Source organism: Ambystoma mexicanum, chromosome 4p (genome assembly GCF_040938575.1).
Source record: "Ambystoma mexicanum isolate Mex_15411 chromosome 4p, UKY_AmexF1_1, whole genome shotgun sequence".
NCBI lineage: Eukaryota > Metazoa > Chordata > Amphibia > Caudata > Ambystomatidae > Ambystoma > Ambystoma mexicanum.
Window position 1 is genome coordinate 285,604,806 of NC_090927.1, and position 23,474 is coordinate 285,628,279.

General features: G+C 42.8%; 1 protein-coding gene across 4 annotated transcripts in view; it reads left to right on the top strand.

Annotated features, from left to right (window-relative positions):
- CD2AP (CD2 associated protein) overlaps positions 1-23,474 on the top strand; it is a 1,227,366-nt gene that overhangs the window by 384,381 nt on the left and 819,511 nt on the right. For 2 of the 4 annotated variants that reach the window (XM_069605837.1, XM_069605838.1), the window contains one exon: positions 17,290-17,443. In XM_069605837.1, the coding sequence (XP_069461938.1) occupies positions 17,290-17,443 (154 nt within the window). Of the gene's footprint in view, positions 1-17,289; positions 17,448-23,474 lie in introns of all 4 variants that reach the window. The other 2 variants (XM_069605839.1, XM_069605840.1) reach the window with 1 other exon arrangement.

Genomic DNA, 23,474 nt, shown 5'->3' on the forward strand with positions numbered 1-23,474 from the left:
TTAGTCTGCCACGCACTTTCAGAGGCAGTGATTTGAGACTGAATTGCGGGCAATAGCCCACATACAAATTTATCAGCAATCTTTTTCCTGTTCAGTACTCAAATCCTGGCCACTGAAATCCTAAAACACTTCTTCAAAATGTGGCTCCCTCTGTCTTCCCTTGCAATCAATGCAGGCGTCAATTTTTCCCAAATGATCCATTTCTCGGTCACCAAGGACTTTATGTAAGTATGCTCTGAGGTGGCTTCTCTCCTGCCTGCCAGCTCGAGTGCAGCCCATGTATCGCCAACTGCAGGTACATCGTCTACGTTTCTAACCTGTTTCCATAAATCTGCAGGCAAGATGGTAGGGAATAAGAAGTCTGTCCCCTAAAGTGAAAACTGAGTAGTTCAAAATACTCTTTCCTTATAGAACCCTGTGCGGTTCTTTATGATGTCAGGGATGGGCTGTTTAAGAGTGTTTACTTCCTTCCTGCCTTGAGGCAGGGACATGTAGAAATTGCAAGAGATAATGTGCAGGGGTAATTGTTGCAGCCCCACGGTCGGGTCCTGCTTCCTCTGTCTGAGGCACGAGAGTAGGGGGAACTTCTCTCCTAGCTAGCTGCGCAGTGGGATTCTCTAACCGTTTATTAAGGAGCAAAGCTAGGTCGAGGGACACTGAGGTAAGCGGAGTGTCATCTGAAAACGTGTGTTTGGATATTGTCATAATATCTGTGGAGCAGCACAATTTTTTCTTAAGGCATTCGTCTTGCAAATATTCAGCCATATCTTGTAACACCTTTCTTTGAATGGATGGGGAATATTGGCTGAAGTGTCATGAATATCCATAGGGGGAGATAGAGGCATCTGAAATCTATCTGAGAGCATCTCTCGTGCTGACGCGCATCTCTTCGTTATTTGTTTTGGGTGTGGACAAAAATCCTTTCTGGACATAGGATGTTGTGTTGTGTATCTTTATCTAATTTTAATTGGTGATTCTAGTCTAGTTCTCGTTTAAAAGAAAATAGTTTTAACATGTGTTCTTGTATTTTCAATGGTGTCTCTAGTACAGGACAAGAAATTCAAATCGTGTAACTCCTGTGGGACTGCGGAATCAGTAAGATCACCCCAAATCTGGGCCAAGTATTGTCCCATTTGTTCTAGCAATACATTTTGTTCAGGGATGCCTCCATGACCTTTCAGAGAGCCAGAAGCGGCTGCTTCGTCCCCCTCCTGTATATATAATTCCGCCCAACGCTGTAAGTCTTTTCTCCGCTCAAGGGGTACTGCACTACGAGTCAGTTCTCTGGTTGCTGGGGAGGTTTGAAGGTGGTAAGAGAGGTATCGGAAGTGGCATAGGTTGCTGGTGGCAGGAGCTGGGGTAAATGCCATGCAGGAGGTAGTGGAGGCGAACCGTCAGAGCGTGTCGGGAGCGGGTAGTTTTGGCTGCGCTGGCACAGGCGGCGGTGCTACTTAGGAAGGAGGTGCCGAAGGAGGCGCTCGCCTCTCATTCAGCAGTTTTTCTATTAATTCATCAGATGTTTGTTTTGTTTGTTTGCTTATTTGGTATAGCGCAAAACCAAACCCGAAGAGGAGCTGGGCGCAGACAGTACAAGAATACTTGAGAACTTAGTTACAAGAAAATACAGTTATACAGTTCAAGTTAGAAGCAAGTACATGTACAAGCTAAGTGCAGAGTACGAAAATACAGGTAAGGCTAGTTGACTAAAGACCAGTTAATCTCGTTATAATCATCAGAGTCTCTAAAGCAGGTAGGCGGTGGGGGATGCATGCAAATCCTTCGATGGGTATATTTTCTGTATTTCTAATTGGAACCCTCTAGCCATACCCCTAATGGCCTCATCCTGTTTTTGTTGGTCGTGTGCTAAAGCCTTTTCGGCTTGGGTGATGTCTGTGCGCAAATTTCTCCCTACTTTAGAGGCACTGGGTGGCTTCTTTGAGCCAGTCCTTCGGTGCATCAAAAGCATCAGACCTAGCCGTCTTCCTCAATTGTACTGACTCCAAGTGTGGTATCCTAGATATTTCAAAACTTCCCAATGTAGGGCATTGAAGGTCCGCTTCATATCTGGTCTGGCGGTGCCAAATACTGTTGATAACTATAGCTCCTAATCCGTACTTGACGTACATTTCATACGCAGGAGACCCTTCCGGCAGTGTCGGCTGACTGTTCTAAATCATGTAGCTGTTTTTCTATTGCAATAAAGCATTGCTCAACAGGTCTTCGTTTTACTAAAACCATGCATTTATATTTTAGCTCAAAGAATAAACTTTACCTGGCAATATTTTGCTAAATATTTTGTATCCAAACAGCTTGAAACAAGCTCACCTGATTCAAAACAAAATAAATCCCCATCAAAGAGAAGGAACCCCGTCGTGGCTGGTGGTCTCCCAAATAAAGCGAAACACAGTTGCTGCATACGGTCCGGGACTCTCGCTGTGATGACCTCTGGGCGAAGCGGCGGACTTAGATCACGAGTAGCAGACTGCTAGAAACACTGTCTCCTAATTGCAGGTGCCCCCGACACTCACTGGTCCTATTCTGTTCACTTTGTCCTTGGAAAGTGGTGGGTCATCACCGGGAGGCCGCACGTTCTGGGCGCCATTTGTAAATCTCAAATGAATTACTGCAAAGATATTAAGAACACCAGTCACGATTCAAACATTAGCAAGAGTTTATTTCGCTTAAGCGCAGGTTCAACTATGTCTTGAGCAATTTACATTGCGGCCAGCTTGCCTTAAATACAGATTTGGTCTGCTTCGGTTGTTGCATTACAGATAGTTTATGACCGGTGTAAGGTTTTTACGACGGGTGTTTTGTTGCAGGTTTTTTTTCAGAAAAACTGAATTGATATTTTTTTTTAAATTATTTTTATGGGGGCTTCTCTACGCCTCCCCCTCCCCCCGCCCCAGCCGCACTTCGTTTAACTATTTTCTTTATTGCCAACCCCCAACAATTTATTTGCCCTTTCCCACTGCCCCCCCCAAAAAAAGCGGTATGTGTCATAAAAAGGACTAGACACCTTTTTATTAATGGGAAAGCAACACGCATTTATGTGAAACACTCACATGTGATAAAAGCCTTACTTTTCCCTAACATCAGCATTACATTGTTGCCAAGCGGTCGCCTGCCTCCTGTTGACACAGAGAACTCCATTGATAACTTAGAAGTGAAACTGACTTTCCAAAAGAGTTGCAAGTATTGTTTAAAGGGTCTGTGTGTAAAACAATGTTTGTCGATAACTTGGAGACTGATGCTGACCAAGAATTGTAACGGGTCTCTTTGAAGTGGCAGTTCAAGAGTGAAACGAAATTGAATGTGCCTAATTTTTTTCAGTAGAAGATAAACTTATTGCAACAACTTAAAAGCTGAAGCATAAGTCGTAGAAGTGGTTGATGCTGAAGTCAAAACAAGCATTACCCAAGCCCACAGAGTGAAATTTATAAAAGTAAATCCCATGCATGTAGGACTGTACACCAGTGTTCTTAAGTTGTTGAATTCATTTCTACCCAAGAATCCTAATGAACAGCTGGAAGCTTGGCACAACAGCTTTGGGGTAACCATTGAAGGAGAGGTGTATACGAAGTTGGGGAAGGTAGCTGGGTGTTTGTTCACATAGGTTGTTTTTATATCTGCAATGCAAAGACTCTTTAGAAGAAGTGATCTAGAAGCAAATTCTATGGTAGCTGCAAGACCTGCAATGGTGGCCGCTCTTTCTTATGGAATAGAAGGAAGAGTGCCATGCCAACCTGTGGCGGTAGAAGATGTAGAAATTGTCTATCTTAAAGTTGCAGCAACAAATTACCTAATCGCAGAGGTTGTAGCAGTAGCAGGACTGTGGCGGTCAATTATTTGTCAGAATTATATAAGCTGGAAGTAGTAGCTGCTGAAACTGTGGGGCAAGGGAGCCAGCCTGCTCACACAGTTCTATCGCAGAAGGCAGTAGCTAAGACAGTAGCAAACCTTAAGCGAGAGCATCCTGACAAACAGTGTGTATAAGACGCCGCAGAAGTTGAAAGCAGAGCAGTTGTTGTCAAGTGGAAGAGGTATTTTTGTCTTAGACCTCATGTATTCTTTCCTGGAAGGAAGTCATCCAAGAAACTCCATTGGTGCTATAATTTTCTTAGTGGAACTGTAAAGCAAGAATCTTTTCACCAAATAAGACTTGTCAGTGAACAGTTGTTTCTTTGGAAATTTTCAAGACTTTGGTTAAGATTTATTTGTATTCTTTGAAGGAAATTGACTTTGGGACGTTCGTGAGGAGCAGAATCTGCCCAGGACATCCAAGTCATCCAAGACACTGGGTGTTTGGTAACCTTTTCTTTTGTTGTATTTATGTTACTTTGAATGTTTGTTTAGTGTGAGGGTTTGTTTTGTGCATGCTGGGAGGTTTTCCCATAGATCTTAGAATAGGTAGGGAAGCCCTGGCAGAGTAGGTTTAGTTAGGATCTCTGTTATTTTGTGTATAATAAAATGGCAAATCCTGAGAACTCAATGCAGCCAGGCATCTCACATTACTGACACCTGACATCTTTCTTTTCTGATTGGGATAGCAACAGAAGGAGTGCATCCAAGATTTACATAAAGGGAAGTGATGGATTGGGGATCTGGTCTCATCTGCAGCTTTCTTAAATCAGACTGTAAAAGATGCATCTTTTGGATTTGTGATTAATCATTTGTTTGTATTCCCAGACATGCTCAGAAAGTAAGGGCTGTGAGAACAATTGTGTGCATCTGTGGCTACTCTATTGTGAAACGGACTGATGTACATGCAGAAAAACTGTTTTACATAAAACATTTGGGGATGAGTTTTGAAGACTTAACATGGTCAGGATGGTGAGGGATGAGATTGAGCCAATTGTTGCCTATAAACTTGACAAAAGGTAGACCAGATATATTGGGAGTGCATACAAGTGACAATGATCTGTTGGAGGAAACTGAATTGGAACTAATATAGGTGGTTAAAAGTGATCTAGTCGGATACCTTATTGGCTTGGACACTATTCTTGCCTAGGAGCGCGGGACGAAGGGCCAAAAAAAAAACAGCCGTCTGCAAGGAAGTGGACAGGGGGTTAAGCTCCTATGTAAAAAGGAAGGAATTAATTGCCTACATCATGATGATCTATCTAGCCTGTTGTGACATTTTAGAATGTCATGCTTTTATATATAAAGCCTACTTGATGAAGCTCCGGCAGTTTCAGCCTGATGGTGGAGAGGGACATTTGGATGAACTTAAATAGTTTTCTGTCTTACAGTATTGGTGTCCTCGCCTCATTTTCCCATATCACAGTTGGCAACGAGCGGGAGCTTGCCCCTCTCCCTGCGTTGTAGTTTCTGGCTGGGAGCTGGGCTTTGTCATCTGCTGCAAGTGGTCAAAGCGCCGCACTGCAGGACCTCTTGCTGGTTGAGACTGCATCTGTGCTGTTGTTGCAGTCCCGCTGCCTATGTATTCTCTCTTTACCAACCTCTGTTGCCTGTCAAATCTGCTCAGGGAGTGCTGTGTTGGAGCCCGTGCAGCGAGTGTCGCAGGAGTTGGATGCCTGCTCTGGCAAGGCTTTTTCTTTGTAGCCCCGCTGAGGTGCAGCAGGCGCCCCAAGGCTAAGAGCTTTCGCCGGCGCACACACAGGGAGAGGGGTTCGCTGTGTCCTTTGAGACACTCTTCGCTGGGCCGCTGTTATGAACAACAAAGCACTTTCCTGGTTCATGGTACACACGTCCGACTCTGGACCGGCGCCGGGAATTGTGTTGCTCCTGCTGCATCCTTGGCACCGGCGCCTCATCTTGCCTGGTGGAGTATGACAGGCGTGACGGAGGAGTGGCCCTACAGCTCTCACATTGTCGTCTTTATTCTTCTCGGCGCGGGCGTGCTCATTGGCTATTGCGGTACTGTGTATGCTTTCAGTTGGAGTGAAAAAGTAAAGGAAGTGGGAAAAGGATTTGAATAGCTGTACTGTCTCGGTTCGGTTCCCCACTTTGCATCTGCCAACGTTGAAGTTACCTTTTTGATGCAGCTCTAATTAAGGGAGTTGTTTGCATTTTGTTTCTTGAAATGCTCAGGCCACGCTTGTGTTAACTCTTTTCTGCTCACAGCTTCTTACAGCCTTAGGTTTGTTTATTTTGCTGTGAGATATCCGAGTGGTGTTTTGCACATATTTTTATTTGTGGGCAGTATATGTGCGTTGCTAGTACAGTTTTTGTCTGGGCTGCCTTTGGTCAAATGGGAAGTATGGAAAGAAGACTTTTTAGATTGTCATGGCTGTGAATGGCCCCAATTTCAGTATAGAGAACCGTAGAGCCCTGCTTATGCACAGCTTAGGATTTGAGTCTGACAAAGCGCCAAATGTTTTTGAAAGCATTATAAAGAAAATGGACAAGAAGTATGAGAAGAGTCGGCATTATATTACGTTACCATTTCAGTACCAGGGACAGCTAGACGGTGAAATTGTGGAAGTGTTTATTTCTGCGCTTTGCAAATTGGCCAAGTGTCCATTTGGTGTCACCTATGACGAAAGGTTAAGAGACCAGTTCATGCTCAAGGTGAATGAAAAACAAAATCAGGGAGGAGATCAGGACTAAGGGGGTTACCTCACTGGAATATGTCCTTGACATAGCAAAACGCTAAGCACACTCTGGCTTGTGTAAAGGCTCTTGATTTGAAATTGAGCAGTGCCCCATTGCTAGGCACTGTGAATGTTGTGAATGCTGGCCGCCATTGGGGTCCTGGGAAAAAATAAAGGCAAAAAATAAAGGCAACACATCTATAGAGCATAACAAACCCAAGGATGCCTAATGAAATTAAATGAAATGATATTTTATTTATATCATGCTCGTACACAATGGGAGAAAAGTGCTTTAGATATGGTCATTTTTCACACTATTTCAATGTAGTTGACCGTCCAGTAGTGGTGGTGTTTCAAATGTAATAAGAAAGGTCATTTTGCTAGATATTGTAAAAGGTTCCTTAAAGGTGCAGTTAAGGAGATTCCGATTATTCAGGATAGATGGTGATGGTGGGTGTAGAAGAGTATGATTAAGCCTGTGATGGAGTTGCTTGGCCTGTCTTTGAAGTGGGTCGGGAAAAGAAAAAAAACCTTATGCTGATATTCTCATTAACGGTATATCTGTGAATATGCTGGTTGACTCGGGCCCGGACTACATTATTCTGGATAATAATGTATGGAAAAGTCTCAACTGAGAAACCCTCTGCAAACCCAGGGCAAAGACGATTGCATATGGTGGTGCACAAATTGAGTTTTTGAGTTATTTCAAAGTTAATATTCGCTGCCTTGGGAAAAGTATGGCAGTTGATGTGAATGTGTGTAAGAGGGGGGGGCAGACTTCTGAGCTGGTTTAAACAATCAGATTTAGGAATTGTAATACACCGGAAGGTCCTTGGTCTTACAGCTGCTTTTTCAGAACTCTGTTCGGCCAGAAGATAGGTTTGAAAGTGTGTTTGAATATAAAATGGCTGTCTAAAGGGGTTTCCCCACAATATTATGCTTAAGCTGGATGCTGTTCCTGTTGCCTCCAAATCTCGCTATGTCCCCATTGCATTGAGGTAAGATGTTTTCAAGAAGATACACAAATGATTGCCTCTGGGCATCATAGAGGAAGTAGAAGCTTCAGAGTGTGTTTCCCAGTTGTCATGGTACGGAAGGGAAATGGCAGTATTAGGCTTTGTGTTGGCTTGAGGGCTTTGAATAAGTGTGTAGTGGTAGACAAATTCCCCCTACCAAATATTGGGGAGATGGTAGGCATGATGGTTGGTGCCAAATAATTTTTTAGTACTTTAGATCTTGCCTTGGCCTACCATCAGATCTGTTTGCATCCATCTTCCAGGAACTTGAGTAGATTCATTATGCAAGAAGATACTTTCAGATACAGGCGGATGCCTTTCGTTGTAGTATCGGCTGCAGCGTTCTTTCAACGCATGATGCATAAACTGTTTAGGATATTAATGGCATTTGCTTTTTCCAAGACCATATCTTGGTTACGAGCAATTCGGAGAAAGAACATGATCAAAGGCCTGGAAAGATTGAGCAATGTTGGATTGACCTTACACAAGAGCAAGTGTAGATTCAGGGCTGATGATATTGTTCATCTAGGCAATAAGCTCAATGCGCAAGGTGTTGCACCAAAGGATAGATTAGTGTCTGCCATTGTAGGAATTCAGGGAACTGTGGACAAACCAGGGGTTTTGACATTCTTCGGGTTGGTTGAGTATTATGATAAATTTGTCGAAGGGTTTGTGGAATTACCTAGGCACATAAGAGGACTATGTAAGAAGGACGCTCCGTTTGACTGGTCTGTGGAATGACAAAAGGTATTTACAGACCTAAAAAAGGGTATTGTAAATGCACCCATATTGATCAATTTTGATACTGCTTGTGAGACACTTGTGGGGACAGTTGCCAGCAATACTGGTGCTGTTTTGGTCCAAAAGCAGAATGGAGTGAGAACATTATAGCATTTACCTCCAGATGCCTGAAAGGGGAGGAGGGGAGCTACTCTGTCATAGAGAAGGAGGCCTTGTGTGTCGCTTGTTCCATTAAGAAATGTAAGGCATGTCTGTGGTGCTGACATTTAACTTTTTTCACTGATCACAAACCGCTGGTGATTACATTTAACTCTAAGGTTTGGATGGTGTATCACAAAGGATCCTTGGGTGGATCACAGCATTGCAGGGGCATCATTTTGTATTAGAGCATATCTTTGACAAGGACACTATAATTGCAGATTTTCTGTCTAGGAATAAACATTGCTGTGTGGAGATATTGAGGGAGAGATATTTTGGACAGTTGGGCCTTCTGTTTAGGAAAAAGAATGGAAGGATGCTGAGAAAAAGGATGAGCAGTTAAGCAAGGTGAAGAATTTTGTTCAAAATAACTAGCCTGGCTGGACGAGTGAGGATGGCTTAAGTGCTTTTCACAGAGTTAAATATGAACTCTCTGTAGAAGGGGGATTTCTGCTAAGATCTGGTTGCATGATTCCTCGGCAGGCCGTTGGGAACAAGCTTTTGGAAATAGGCCATGAAGGCCATCTGGGAAGAGTCTGTGACCAAAGGGGGTTTTAGAGCTTATTATTGGTGACCGGATTTGGACAGCCAAGTGGAACGATTGGTGAGAGATTGTACCTCATGTGGAGACGGACAAAACACAGTTGCGTTTCTTTGAAACCTGTAGTTTCCCAAAATGCCTGGGAATTTGTAGCCATTGCAAGGCATACATTAGTTTTCTTCCTAATTAGCAAACAAACCCATTTGATTAGCAATGTTGTACTAATATATTTAATGTCACCAGAAGTTATTTATACCACAAATATTACATGAGCAACACAACAGCACTTTTGTGCACCTCTGAATTATTACATTAGTGAGCGGAGTCAGGCCTTGCAGATTATTTAAAATTCCACTAGACCTGCAGGTAGAGTAATTTAGTTTGCTTACTCTAATTAAGACAAATGCACTTCACCTATGGCAACGGATGACAAATGTAAATGCGCTTTCTGTAAAATGGTGCATGTCACCACAAACCACGTGTTTGGCACACTGCTCCCACCCAGAAGCCAGACATGCACAGTGAAACTTGTATTTGACATTTAGTGCAAACAAAGTAAATGCTAAATACAATTTTCAGACATCCCCTATAAATGGTACACGCCCTTCATGAAATCTACTCGGCTATGTGAGTGGGCGAAAAAACTGTGCGAGTCCTGGATGAGTGTCTGCAAAATGTAAAAGGTTAGCTGCATAAATGGACACAAATAAATAGATATGATAAAAAGGCTCTGAAAACAATTTGGCCAGCTCCCTCCCGTTGCTGATATAAAATGCAATCATAATCCTAGAGCAATGATAGCTCTGCAGGCTAGCTACAGTGTTATGGTAGTGCAGTCACTGCTTCAGATAAGATTTTGAAGTGAAAGTATTTTACTCCCTATTTTTTTAAGTTGGGATTACAATTATTTTTTGGGGCGTAAAGAGTACTTTCCATTCCCAACAGGAGTAAAATTAAATGTATTTGTAATAAATATTTTTTTTGCACCTAGGTATTCATGTACATTACAGGATACATTTTCTTCAGATTAGGCAGTAATAATTGTAGTTTCGTCATGTGACACTACCTGTACTACTAGATCAAACCTATCCATGGAGCGGTGTTGGTGAAAGCTGGGGGGCAAACTCGTATGTGTCAATTTCCAAGTTTTTGCTAGGAGCATTTTCACTCCCTAATTTTCTTTTTCTGCGAGTATATGACCATTTTTAGGGAGTAAAAGTGGCTGATACACCCCTTATCTGTAGGCTGGGTGCAGTAGATAAGTAGATGTTCAGACTGGATGAAACTATTGATCACAATTTAAACAATAAGACCCGAGCAGGGGGGCATTAACGCCTAATTTAATGACCTGCGGCCCATAGTTACAGGCCCCGGGGGGCAAACTAGGTGGAATATTGTAGTTTGTGGCCATCTTACTTTCAGGGTTGCTGGTATAATGCAATGGGGTGATGTGATAGAACGTCAAGGAGCATCGGTTCAGCTAATTGGTTGAGCACCAGTTGCAAGATGAATGCAACCATTAGTTTACAGAACTAGGTTTGCCATCAAGAGCAGTTGGCTGTGTGATCATGTACATTTTCAAAAGAGTTTACTCGTCAATATGATGCAGCTTTCCAAACAAAATGAAATATAGTTGACACACTGACATTTAGATACACCAACCTAAACTTTACTGTAAAACATGAAGACAATGCAGTGTTTTACAGTAGCGATACTGTAACTATGCATTATATAACAACTTGCATGTTTAGGAATGGAATTGCATTCCTGGGTTTTAAAAAAAACATTTTTTTCACACATACTTTGCCAGATGGGATATAGTTTGCTTAATGAAAGTATCATCCTGATTACTTCTAGTTTGCAATTATTTGAAAAAGAAAATATTTTGCCTAGCTCTCCTGCAAAGGCCTTTAGCATGTAAGAGTGGCAGAAAGGATTCCCACTGCACTCTTTCCATTAGCTCCTTTGAACTTAAGTGTACACAGAGGGTGGAGAGAGGGCCCTGAAGAGAGAAATGCAGTGTGAGCTCTGTTTTCACTGAGCAGGGTAACTTAAATAGCTAGCTTTGCTACACAAGTGCCAAATTAATTTGCAAACCTACAGAATTGCAAAGCAAATCGCTACACGGCACTGCTTATTTTAAAAGTTTCATTGATATATTAGGAGCTATTACAAGAGCTCACGGAGTGAAGAAATATAGTATTGTTCTTATGGATATGTACTCCAAGTGGAGACATGTGGTGTTAGGAACTTGACTCTAGTGCAGTCTGGATCAAGTATTCCAGAGGGAGGGCTTTCCCTGCTAAATACTGTCTCATAATGGTGTGCCGTTTACCTCCTGTATAATCGAGCAATTTCTCACTGGCATAGGTGTTATTCATCACAAATCATCTCTCTTCCTTCCCAAGACTAATGGGATGGTTGAAAGATTCAACTTTCCCATCATGCAGGGTGTACGCATGGCAGTGAATGAGGGCAGAGTTTGGGAGAAAGAGGTTGAGAAAGGAGTATACGCCTACAGGTTGGCTACACATGCTACAACGGGGTTAGTGCCGTTTGTGGTACTGATGAGAAGAACATTTTCTACTGCAATTTGTCCAGCGTGGCTGGGGAGGTCTAAATTTGTGGAATGGGACAAGTGTTCTTTGAGAGAAAAAGTGGAGAGCAAGAACGAGATCTTGAAGGGATATGATAATCGGAAAAGGCACACACTTGTTCTTGTCTGAAGGGGATAAGGGTTGGATCCGTAAACCAGGATTTGTTCACAAAAGAGACAGTAGATAAGGTCCTGTAACTGTAAAAAAGGAGCTGAGTGGGTCATATCTGTAAAGAAAAAGGGGGAGATTTGTTACATGTAGGAGCGGTTTTGTTTCTAGTTATGTATAAAAGAGGGAGATGTGTTACATTTCAATTTGTATTAAGATTGCATTTGCTTGACATGTTCGAGTTAATATATTCTTTCAAAGCTGTTTTATTTTCTTTAGACTGGGGCTGCGGGCCAGCCTGTTGTATTGTGACATATTAGAATGCTGTGTGTATATATATGTATATGTGTGTATACACACGCACGCACGCCCCCCCAACCCCCACCCCCCGTCATACTCCAGTAAATGCGACTTTTTTTTCCAGGAAAACTTTCTGGGTCTTTTATTGTGCTGGTCGCTATCGACGTGCTTTCAGTCTGTTAATATCAAAGCCATTCCGGGTATTGGTCGTGTCTCGTCATGATGTGCTAGACCCCACCCTCTTTGGAAGAATAATTATGCGCTCTGCATACAGTAAAATCCCCTCTGGGTGTGATGTTAAGCATTCACCGGAGTCTTGCATCATGCCGCTGTGTTGTAAACATCAGTTCAACTTTTGATTTCTCTTTAATGCAAAGCATTGCTGGAGCTTAATCTAATAAATAAAATCTACTTTAAGACGCATGCACAGTTTGTACAAAGTGATCACATTGACTCTGGCACTAGCGGCTAAGTATTTTAAATATTTGCAGCTCCTACTTAGCTGCATTGTATTTTTGCTGTGCCAATGAAATTAGTTGCGACTGCTTTTCCATACCCTAGTCATCTGTCGTTTTTCAGTCATTTTGTATGCTTATACTGCGCGAAAGCCCACAGGCATCAGGGCGCACACTTGCTTAGTACTTGGGCATTCTCATTCGTGCAAAAACCAAGTGTCAGATACACTAGAATCGCTGTTCCTTTTTTCCTTAATATTGTGAAAAATTAACTTTACTGATTTGTAAAACAATGCACACATGTGGTTGCCAAGCAGATGTAGTAAAAAAATACGTGGTTCTCTGGCAAAAATGTATTTTCACTGAAAATGTTTAAAAAGTGGTCAAGTTTGAACAGGACACTGCTACAATCATTTCTCTGCACGTTATCGATTATCCTGCTCTGGGTCCTGTTTTACAGAAAGTAATGAATTGCTAAAATGGGGTGACATTTCCAAACATTCCTAAGGCTGTTTCTTTATTTCGGTGTAATTAGTTCATAAAGTGCAATGGAGATTGAGGTATTGGATAATCTCATAATGTTCTGTTTCTGCTAAAAAAGGTGTAACTGGAAGTTATTGGGAACATAGGAAGGGTTTTCAAATAGTAGATCTGGGCTGCGGAAGACCTAGGGATTTCATCATCAGTAACAAAACTTGATACATGCCACAGGTCTTTGGGGAGCGAGAGGGTAACTCGGAGAGGGTGGGGGGCGTTGATGGAATCTTGGAGAGATAACCACTTCATGGTCAACAGGAGAGCATAAATTGATCCTTGCACTCTGTGACTGCTATCCAATATCGGTGGGCCGATTGAGGTCTTGAGCTGCTTGCCAAATCTCCCTGTGCATGTACATGGCCAGGGGAGCACTAATAAGCAATTAGCAGTACCTAGTGACAGGAAAGCCAACCACCTTCCTCCTGTCCCCAATGGTGCTTCAGTTTTAATAGTCTATGCCGGGTAAATCTGGCATTGCGGCCTGCACATTCTGCTAGAAGCAGGTAGTAGGTACCCTCCATGTATCCCATTCATTTTGCTTGAAGTGCTTTGGCCTGGAACAGTTGGCCGGTTGCTGACGCTGCAAAGCCTTGTCGGTTCTCTCACTTTCAATGTTGGGAAGAGACCTTCTTCAGGTCTCCTGCATGATATCTTCACGAATTTGTGGTGTTGAAGAAGCGCCCGGAGGTAAGTGATTTTCTCTCCACACCCTTTAGGGCAACTTGGCTTGGGGATTCCTTACCGGGAGTTCTTGTCTGTGGGAGGAGTTTGAATGACTCTTTGCCTACAAGAGGCTTTTCTGAGGTTCTTCGTTCAGGGGCGAAGTCCAGGGGGGAGACACCAGTCAGGGGCTAACTCCTGGCAGCTCCCTGAGGATCCGCGAAAGGGTGCTATGCCCGCACAGAGCCCAGAGGATCCCTCTAAGAGGGCTAAAAGGTGTGAAGTCGCCTAATTCATCCAAGAGGGTCGCTGTTGACGAGTGTATTGGCCCATATTTGATTGTGGGAACTGAAATCCGATTTCCATGAAGGTGGAAAGCATTTTTACTGCAAGTGTTGGGGAAAATTTCCAGTTTCGTGCTATATTCCTCCCACCTTAGAGACACCCAACTCTTTTTCTGAACTTTGGGACTTCGTACTTTTAATTCTGTGTTTTTCTGTGGTTTGACTTTGGAGTCTGACAAACTCCATAGGCATCATCTTTACATTGTGGCACACAGCACCTTCAGTGCAGTGACGCAGGAAGTCTCTTAGATTTCCCAAAGGTTTAAATACCTTCTCTTGGTGAAACTACTGTTTCCAAGAGCAGTGAAGTGAAATTGACTTTACCTACATTTTGTAACTTTCTGGACTCGGCACACACTATCTTACAATAGGGTGCTGGAGGGGTTACTTGGTATCTCCATTGTCGAGTTTCTCATGTAACATTTTTATGTTACTATTTCTACAATTAATGGCTGGTGGTAGTAGTTTACTTTTTCCTACTATTGTGTGTTTTTACCACAGGCTGCAATTGCAGCTGCAGTAAGACACCCATGCATGCCCGTTTTGTCAAAATTGCCCGGCCTACTACTTTCGCCATTTCTTGTTGGAAAGGTCCTTCTTGAGATTTACTCTGCGTGCCAAACCAGGTTTGGTCCCTTTTTTCATTTCATCTTTGGCGGGATTCACTGGTGAAGTCTGCCTCTGGCTCCAGCGTGTCTAGAAGGGCAGGAAGTAAGGGAGGGGCCCGAAACTCCCTGTGCTTAGTCTCCTTGGTTGCAGGAATGCACCCAAGGGTGATTGGCTGGAGGGCTGTCCTCGGAGGACATCCACCCTGCTGTGTGATTGACAGCTAGGCTGCGAATGAATGGGAGAAACCTGCATAAAAACGCAAGACTTTTTGCTTGGAAGGCAGAGTCGACCACTGGACAAAGGAATCTGAAGAACAACTTGGAAGAGATGTTTGCTGAAACTCCTGGACGTTGGTTTGCCCGGTGAAGCCCTGCTGCATTGCTGAAGCTCCGAATTTGCCTCGACTAGAGAAGCCCTGCAACGGACGACTACGCCCCTTGGGTTGGTTGGATCAATCAACCCCAAAGTGAACTCATCTGGACATCCTCTCGGAGCTGGCTGTACTTCCATTGCTGCTGCAGAAACCGAAGTGCCAGGGAGAGGGACACGAGACCGAGTGCATCGCTTTTAAGTTGGACCCGAGCTCCAGAAAGATCCTCCGGACTCCCTTGAAGTTGGACTGACCAAGCCTGAGCCACCTCAACAGAGCACTGGACCCCAGATGCAAGGAAAGTCCATAGTGGTATCCGAGAACCCAAGGTGGTGCCATTTGTGAGAGACGCGAAGAGCTGAAAACCCAAAGTGCTGCTAATCTGAAGTTTGCCAATTGCTGCCGCCGACCTTCAATTTGTAGTGCAGGAGTCCTCTCACGTCCTCCCTCTTGTCCCCACAACAGAGGCCCAGCAACAACAGGATCTGCAGACCTACACAGGAACGGAAGCCAACTGGAACCAATTTCTTCTAACGAAAGGTACTGTAAAACTAAGGGGACTTACCTCTTGCCGTGTAGCCTTGCTAGGTCTCAGTTGAGACTTGTCTTGGTTGCTTTCAGTTTTGCGACTCACAAGCCTCCCAGCTTGTGGCCCTCTAAACCATTGTGCAAGACTTTTACTTACCTGCAAGAAGGCCTTCGGATCACCTAGACCTTTGTACAATTAACATTGGCTGGCCTGGCTCCCTGAAAGACTCTTCTTCCCTCTGACTTTGTGCTTTACCTTTCCTCCAGGAAAAGGGTTAATCTACTTTGCATTGGGGGGTTCAAAAGTACTTACCTGCTTCGGAATATTTGTTCAACCTCTGTTTTATTCTTAAACCCTTTTCTTTGACACCAAACTCAGTATTGCTTTAAATGTACCAGTGATATATTAATGTCCATAGTGTCCTAGTTATTTGAGTCACCTACGGGTGTAGGAAGAATCTGTGTGCCATCCCAAATGGGTACTTGCTGATTTAGAGAAACTGAGTGTGTATTTTGAAGTGTATTTTTGAGTTACATATATATTGCACCCTTGTAAAGAAGGCTCACTCAACTGACTGTTAAATAAATGAATAATTGTTTAATCAAGAAACCCTGAGTGTAAGAGTTTGAGTACTTGTCACTGGGAATCTCTGTGTAATACTCATACTGCTCACATTGACAGCTCCTGAGATAAGCCTGGCTGCTCAGCCACACTACCAACCTGTGTAGTATAGACTTATACCAAAGGTTGCGTTACCTATTGCCAGGAGGGCAAGGTAGTCTCCCAAAGGGTACTGGCCACAATCTTGCCTAACAGTGAGGAATTAAGTCTCAGTCGGAGAACATTTGAAGTAGAAACTAGCAACTAATTCCTTGGAATTTAACCAAGGCCTTTAAGAAACCCATCAGAGATGATGGAAAGCCATCTTGACAACATTTCAAGAGTGTGTGACAAATAGAACCCAAATAAAATATGCCTGGTCTAATGTACTAGCTTATCAACTATTCTCAAACCCCACATTCTAAAGTCTCATTAGTCTTCACAAATGCATTGCTCGTTGTAAGGACTCTGACAGTCTGGATGCGTCTTACACCTACTCAGGCAAATGTGACACACCAGAAAGGTTGAATTTGAAAACCTTTATTTTTGTCAGTCCTTTATTGAGAAGGACTTTTTATAGATTTGAACATCCCTGGGTTTCTTAGACTGTTTGTGCTTCTAAGGCGCTGGAGTAGATCATTTGAAACTTTCGGGACGCATACGAATCAATATGAAGTGGATCTTTGGGTCACATTCAGAGGCTCAAGCAAAGAGCAAACCTGGTAACCAAGAAAAGGCTCTAAATGTATGTCTTCAATCCTTTTGAGAGACACATTTAGAGAGATTTCGTATCTGCAACTCACTTTTTATATTTGCCTGATATACTCAAGTTTGATTCTTGCCAAACATGCTAAAGCACTACTGTAGTGATATGTTGTGGTTATCTATCCTGAGACTAGAGATGCGTTTTGTTCCTGGTTATCTATTATCCTTCGCCATGTCTCTTTCATGGACTGTGGTGCATTAAATTCCTTTCTCTAGCTCTTGCCTGGATTTGCTTTTCACCTACTGTCCTATCTTTTTATCAGCTCTCCTCTTTTACCACTTCCCCCACCCTGCAATCATTTCACTTTAAACACACTCTTTTGGAAGTTTCTTTTTGAGTTTAATGTTTTATTGTTGCATAGGAAATTAAGAAAGATACAGATCTGCGTGATGAAAATGTGCCGGTTAAGAGGGAGAAGCCTGGAAATGTGGCAAGCCTTGTACAGCGAATGAGTACTTATGGAGTCCTCCCTATTGGAATTCAGCCACATCCGCAAACGAAAAATTGCAAGAAAAGTAGGTACATTTCCATGCTAATTAAATTTTATTTGCATGTGTTATTCAGGTATTGATTTATTTTGTTTTAGGCAAAACCTCTCGCACAACATATGCTATGTCATTGTGTTTGTAGCAAATGCTGCAAAAAAATGTAGGACTTGAAACTGTTCCTAAGCAGCTAAAAGTTGCATGAAACCTTTTTAAAACTGGTATTGTTTTTTATGCAATGTAAAGACAACTTCTGCTATTTTGGCTGCCTCTATGCGCTTGTTTCTGGAAGAGAAGGGAGCAAGGAGGGTTACTTGGATGGAAGGGAGAGGCAGGTTGGAACCCACAGCTGTTTATGGTGTAGTCTTGAAGTACCAGAGTCCTGTTGATGTTAAGTTTCTATGTTCTAGGTTTTGGCAATGACTTGAGTGTTCATATTGCACAGGGGGAAGAGTCCAAGCTAATTTGCTGCAAGTAGTGGAATGTCATTGGGACTGCAGAACTAGAACAAGGGATGGGGTGTTGGGGTGTTTGGTCGTAGAACTGTTGACGGACGGTTAATGGTTAGTCCTATAACTGTTAAATTTAGCTCTCAGTGGTTCTACAGCAGTTACTATGTTGGTGTTAGCAGGCATTAGACTGCAGGGTGCATGAGTATTTGTGTTTTGTACTGCGGGCTGTGAAGAGATTGAAAAGGTTAAGTAGATTAGTTTGGATGGTGAGGAGGGGCTGTCCTGGATGGGGTATCTCTATTCTGGGTTTAGTTTTTGATTGTTGTATCTTGGAAACTTCCAAAGGTCTTGAAGAGTGCACAGACCAGGTTGGTTCTCGGCAGGTAAACGGTAATGTTGCTTCAACTTCTGTGTCTGCTGTAGTGTGCATGTGGTTGGAACCAATCAGATTGTGGCAATGTCTGTGTTGTGGTGGTCAAACATTATTATTATCAATGATAGAATTATCATGATTGTTAGGATATTTATTTAGTGTGGACACCGCTTCGGGAAGCATTGGACCCTTTTACAAGTCAAAGGGAAAAATACACTGTGAGGAAAATGGATCCTAAGGGAAGAGCTGATGATGGCAGAGGGAGGAGGCAGATTGCCAGTTTGATGCAAGGAATTTACAAGCAATTGGGGAGCAAACGGGGGTGGCACATCGCCCAGTCTTTGGTTAGGTGGTGAAGGGTGTTTGGGACAAGCAATCCCTTGAAGAGGGTCTTGAGCTCCTTCCTGAAATCTTGATGAAAAATGGAGAGTCTCGTGTTGACAGGGAGGAGGTTCCAGAGTCTGGAGGCATAGGCAGAGGAGGTCTGTCTTCCTTCCTGCACCAGTGGAGTTGTAGAATGCATATTTCTTTACGTCTGGTGGATCCTAGACTTTCAGAGATGCTGAGCTTTTCATTGAGGTAGCTTTGGGACTTGAGGGTGAGAGTCTTGTTGATGATGCAGTAAGATTTCAAGGTTATATGTTCCTGCAGCGGGAGCCAATGAAGTTAGATGAGGGTCGGTGATGTGGTAAAATTTGCAGAGTCCTTTGAGTCGTGCTGCAGAATGTAGGCTACATCTTATAGGTGCCAGGATGCTTGCCGGAAGGCCTTCAAGAAAAGCAGTGCCGCCATCCAGGTGGGAGGGACTAAGGCTTGGAAAGCCTATCTGAAATTGTTTGCAGGGATGAAGGGCTTGATTTTCCACAGGAGGGAAAGTTGGTCCAGGCAACATTGCATAATGTGCTCCTTGAAGGAGAGTTTTGTCAATGTAGAGCCGCAAGTGGTCAGCTTGGGTGTGAAGCACTCCAGGGTGGTAGTGAAGTGCCAGGTCTTGTTGTCAGGGTGTTCAGTGTTGTGGGTCAGCAGAAGTCATTTGGTCTTAGTCGGGTTGAGCTTCAGGTAAGCAATGGGCATCCAGAACTGGATCAATGCGAGGCATAAATTGAGCCTGTGGATGTCTTTTATGGAGGATATCTTGAAGTAGAGATGCATGTCATCTGCGTATTGGTAGATGTGGCTATTGTGTGGAGCCAGGCGTGTTCAGAATGGTTTCATGCAAAGGTTGAAGATCAAGTGGAGAGGTTGGATCCTTGTAGGACTCTAAAGGAGATGGCTAGAGTTAGTAACCAATTTAGAGAAATTGCTGGCAATTAGCAAGGCAGGATTTGAACCAGCCTAGGACAGTCTTTACTGATCCTCATTCAGCGTTGTAGAATGTGAGACTGTCTGGTGTCTGTTTTAAATGGTGCTGCTAAAAGTTGCAGGAGAACCAGGAAGCATGCATGCCATTGTTGAAGTTGTTAAGGGCATAATCAGTCACCTTGATGATAGCCCTATCTGGTCCTGCAAAATGGGGAGGTTGGTGTTTTGGAGGACATGTGACTGATCACGATGATTCAGGCTTTGACTCTGCACTCTCGTTTGCAACACTGTAGACCAGTCTTTCTTGGAGTGCTGAGTTAACAGCGGTTAGTGTGTGTTGTGACAACCAGAATTGTATTTGGTGGGTGCTTATCCATACTAGTTTATCTTTGTTGGTCTGGAGAATAGTCAGGTTTTGAGATTTTCTAAAGGTCGGGTGTTAATCCAATGTGCAATTTCTTGGGCATTGTGCGTTGCCTAGGTTTGTAGCAGAGAATCAGAATGAGAATGAATATCCCCTGCCGTTTGTGGTTGGCATTGGAACGATTACTAGAGCCAAGTTGCTGGATCATAGTGTATCGACAGGTACACATGGATGAACGTCTTGATGGATTCTGTGCTCCTGGTCTAGAAAAGTGATGAGGGTGATGCAGTTTGTTTGGAGTGGATTCTAAGTTTGACTGGGAACCAGTGCAGTGTCCACAGAGCCATGGTGATGTGCTTTATCTTGCTGCTCAGTTCAGCAGTGACTGTGGGAAACCTAGGTAAAGGCTGTTTGCATAAAACAGTCTTCAGAGCACAACTCTCATAGCTGTATGTAGGAACACCCTGTGTAGATCTTAGTTGAAAGAAGCAGCTTCCAACTATAGATTGAACCTGGGGAGTTTGGGGTGTGAGGAAATGTACCATAATTCAGAGGTTTTTGACTGTTGTGAGCTCAGGGCAGGTTCCCATTTTGTGTGGCCAATGAACGATTTTGGAACCACATATCAGAAGTTATGTTTATTTTTTTATTGATTTAGCTGAAATTAATCAACTTTTCAATGCAATTAGGATAAAATACGTAAAATTACAATATGAAAATAACATTCATTTGACGATGAGGACCAATTCATGATACACTAGAGACCTGCAAGACATATTCTATCATGGTGCTAAATAAAAGGACGAAAAAAGAAAAAACACAAGTCCTTTGATGATAATAAACATTATTTTGCATGCTCTTTTCCAAAACACAGCCTGTTCTTGTCCTATGGAGAAAAAGAAACACTAATTGCTACTTAATTTTTCATTAAACTGTAGTACCTGATTGAATATTCCCAGATGCCATTTAGAACCTCACAAGCTGTGTATCACAGTTGAACATTAATGCACTAACACGTTAAACAGGGTAAATTCATGCAGGATTTACACTGAGGCGAGTCTATACGGCTAACTTCTTCAGATCAATAAAAGTATCTAGTGCTAAGGCTAACAAAAAAATTAGCAGTGGCAAAACGAATACTGATAGTACACAGGATTGCGGCCCACCTGGAGTCAGGGTTCAGGTGCCCAATGTATGAGAAATGTTTAGAAAACATTTCAGTCTCACTGAATTTAGGGCTGGGCAGTGAATGATCAGGTGCTCAAGAGTTTCTTTACAAGTTTGAACTCTGTAATGGCGGCAAAAGTTTTTGTCCAACTTAATGATCTTCTGTTCGGCCAGAAGGTCTCGAGTAGGCCATATGTTGAATCTCGGTCGTAAGATGGCGATCTGATAAAAGGAGAGGGTGACTTGCAAAGATGGGGCTCCACAGTGCACCATTTTTTTCCCCAAATCGATTGCTCACAAAATGTTTATAGTTCAAACATAATCTCCTTGCTTCGATCCAATCAGTTAGATATATAAGGCAGGAGGCAGTAGTTTCCAATACCTCGCACCTACATATTGGAACACTCTTCCCCTCCCCATCAAAAATGAGCAAACGTTCTCAGGCTTCAAGAAATCCCTGAAAACGTGGCTATTTAACCAAGACTAAAATCCCCTTCCATGCTTCAGGAAATATCACTGTACTGAAGCCCTGCATTAAATGTCTTCGTGTATGATTATTTTGTATTCACATGCACTGCGCCCGATTGGCAATTTCTAAGAAATGTTTTAACCAAGCTGTCTGTAACATCGCCGTGGTACCCAAGGGTTTGGGCGAGTAATAAATGCAATAAATAAATAAATAATAATAATATTTTCGTTTTTGCTCTGTCAGGGTCCGTAATAAGGACTTATACAGATACATCGGCCAGTGCCAGTATGCGATAAACACCCCTTGTCCAACTTCGGATAAACATATGCTCAGAGGAAAATACATAATTGGATAGTACTTTGAGGACAAGATTTAGATTAGTAGACAATAGTGCACACAGCCGCAAATAATATTGCATATTGAGCGAAATAAGCCCCAGTTCATATTGCAGCCATGGGACTGGGGTTCCTTGTGGCAGATGTAACACTAGTCTCCAAAATGTTTAAGGCAGTTGATTGGCAAGATTGATCTAGTTTTCAATCCATATAAAATGCTCGGAGTGACTTTTTGATTCCAGTATGTCAAAGCCAGGGTTATTGAAAACATGCCATACCTGTGCAAATATAATAATAATAATATGATCTTGGGCTGTGATATGGCTGTTCTTAGCTTTTGCTCCATGACTAACATTTGGCCATCCAGATGCGGCATTCCTTCGATCACCATCCCCAAATACGTGTAACGTGGAACCACATCTAACTGAATGTTATTGATGACCCAACTCATTTTGCCTCTACCTGGCTTGATGGGAGTGTAAGCTACAATGTGTGTGTTTTTGCATATTGATTGTTAGCTCATTCTGTGCGTTGTATTGTGTTAGGGCAGTTAGTCATTTCTAGAGTCCCATTGAGGTTTTAGAAAGGAGGAAGAGATCATCTGCGTACCACTGCGCTTGTACTAAAGTGCCATTCAGTTTTGGAGAGTCTGAGGCAACATTTTGAAAAGCATACTTGACTTCCTTTATGAAGAAGTTGAAGAGGGCTGAAGCAAGGATACACCCCTGCTTCAGCCCTCTAGAAGTAGGAATGGAGATAGAAAGCAATCCTTCCATTGACAATCTGATCTGAATTGATGTGTTTGAATGAAATGCATATATGATGTCACTGAAAGTCTGGACAGGCAGCCTAAAGTAGTTTAGACATGCGTTTGACTCGTGGGACTGAGTCAAACGCGGAGTGAAAATCAACAAATGAAAAATAGATTGACTGCCTAGAGGAATGGGCCTGAGATTTGATGGCATTGAGGCATAATAGGTTCACTGCTGTGCCCATGCCTACTACAAATCCCATTTGATTCGGGTCGCGTTGCTGATGCGCCTGAGTCCAGATATTAAAGTCTCGAAGGACTAGGCGGGCAAAAATCTTCCCAGGCGCATCAAGCAATGCAATGGGTCTGTATTCTTTTGGTAAAGGGCGGTCGCCCTTCTTAAATATTGGAACAATTAAAGATTTGCACCATGATGCAGGAAGGACACACGTTGTGACTATGTGTTGAAAGATGTTGTTCAAAATAACTGCCCAATGTCTACAGTGCGATTTGACCATAGTTCAAGCCGTCGGGGCCTGCTGCTCTTGATGCACTGGATTTCTATTTTATAAGATCCTCTGATTACTTCAGAGAAAGCTCAAGGCTGTGGAGATTGATTTACATATTTGAATTTGTCAAAATTTGAGTCTGCATAAAGACTTGAATAATGTTCTAGCCATTGGTGTTCCCTGACACCATTTATCTGACTACTGCCCTGATGATTAAAAACACAGGTATTTAGCATGTCCCAAATTTGTGCTGTGTTTTTGTTATGTAAAGAAGTTGGAAAGATCTCACTATCTTGTTGGAACATTCTAGCCTTCCTGCCCGGTAGCCAGTTTTGATAT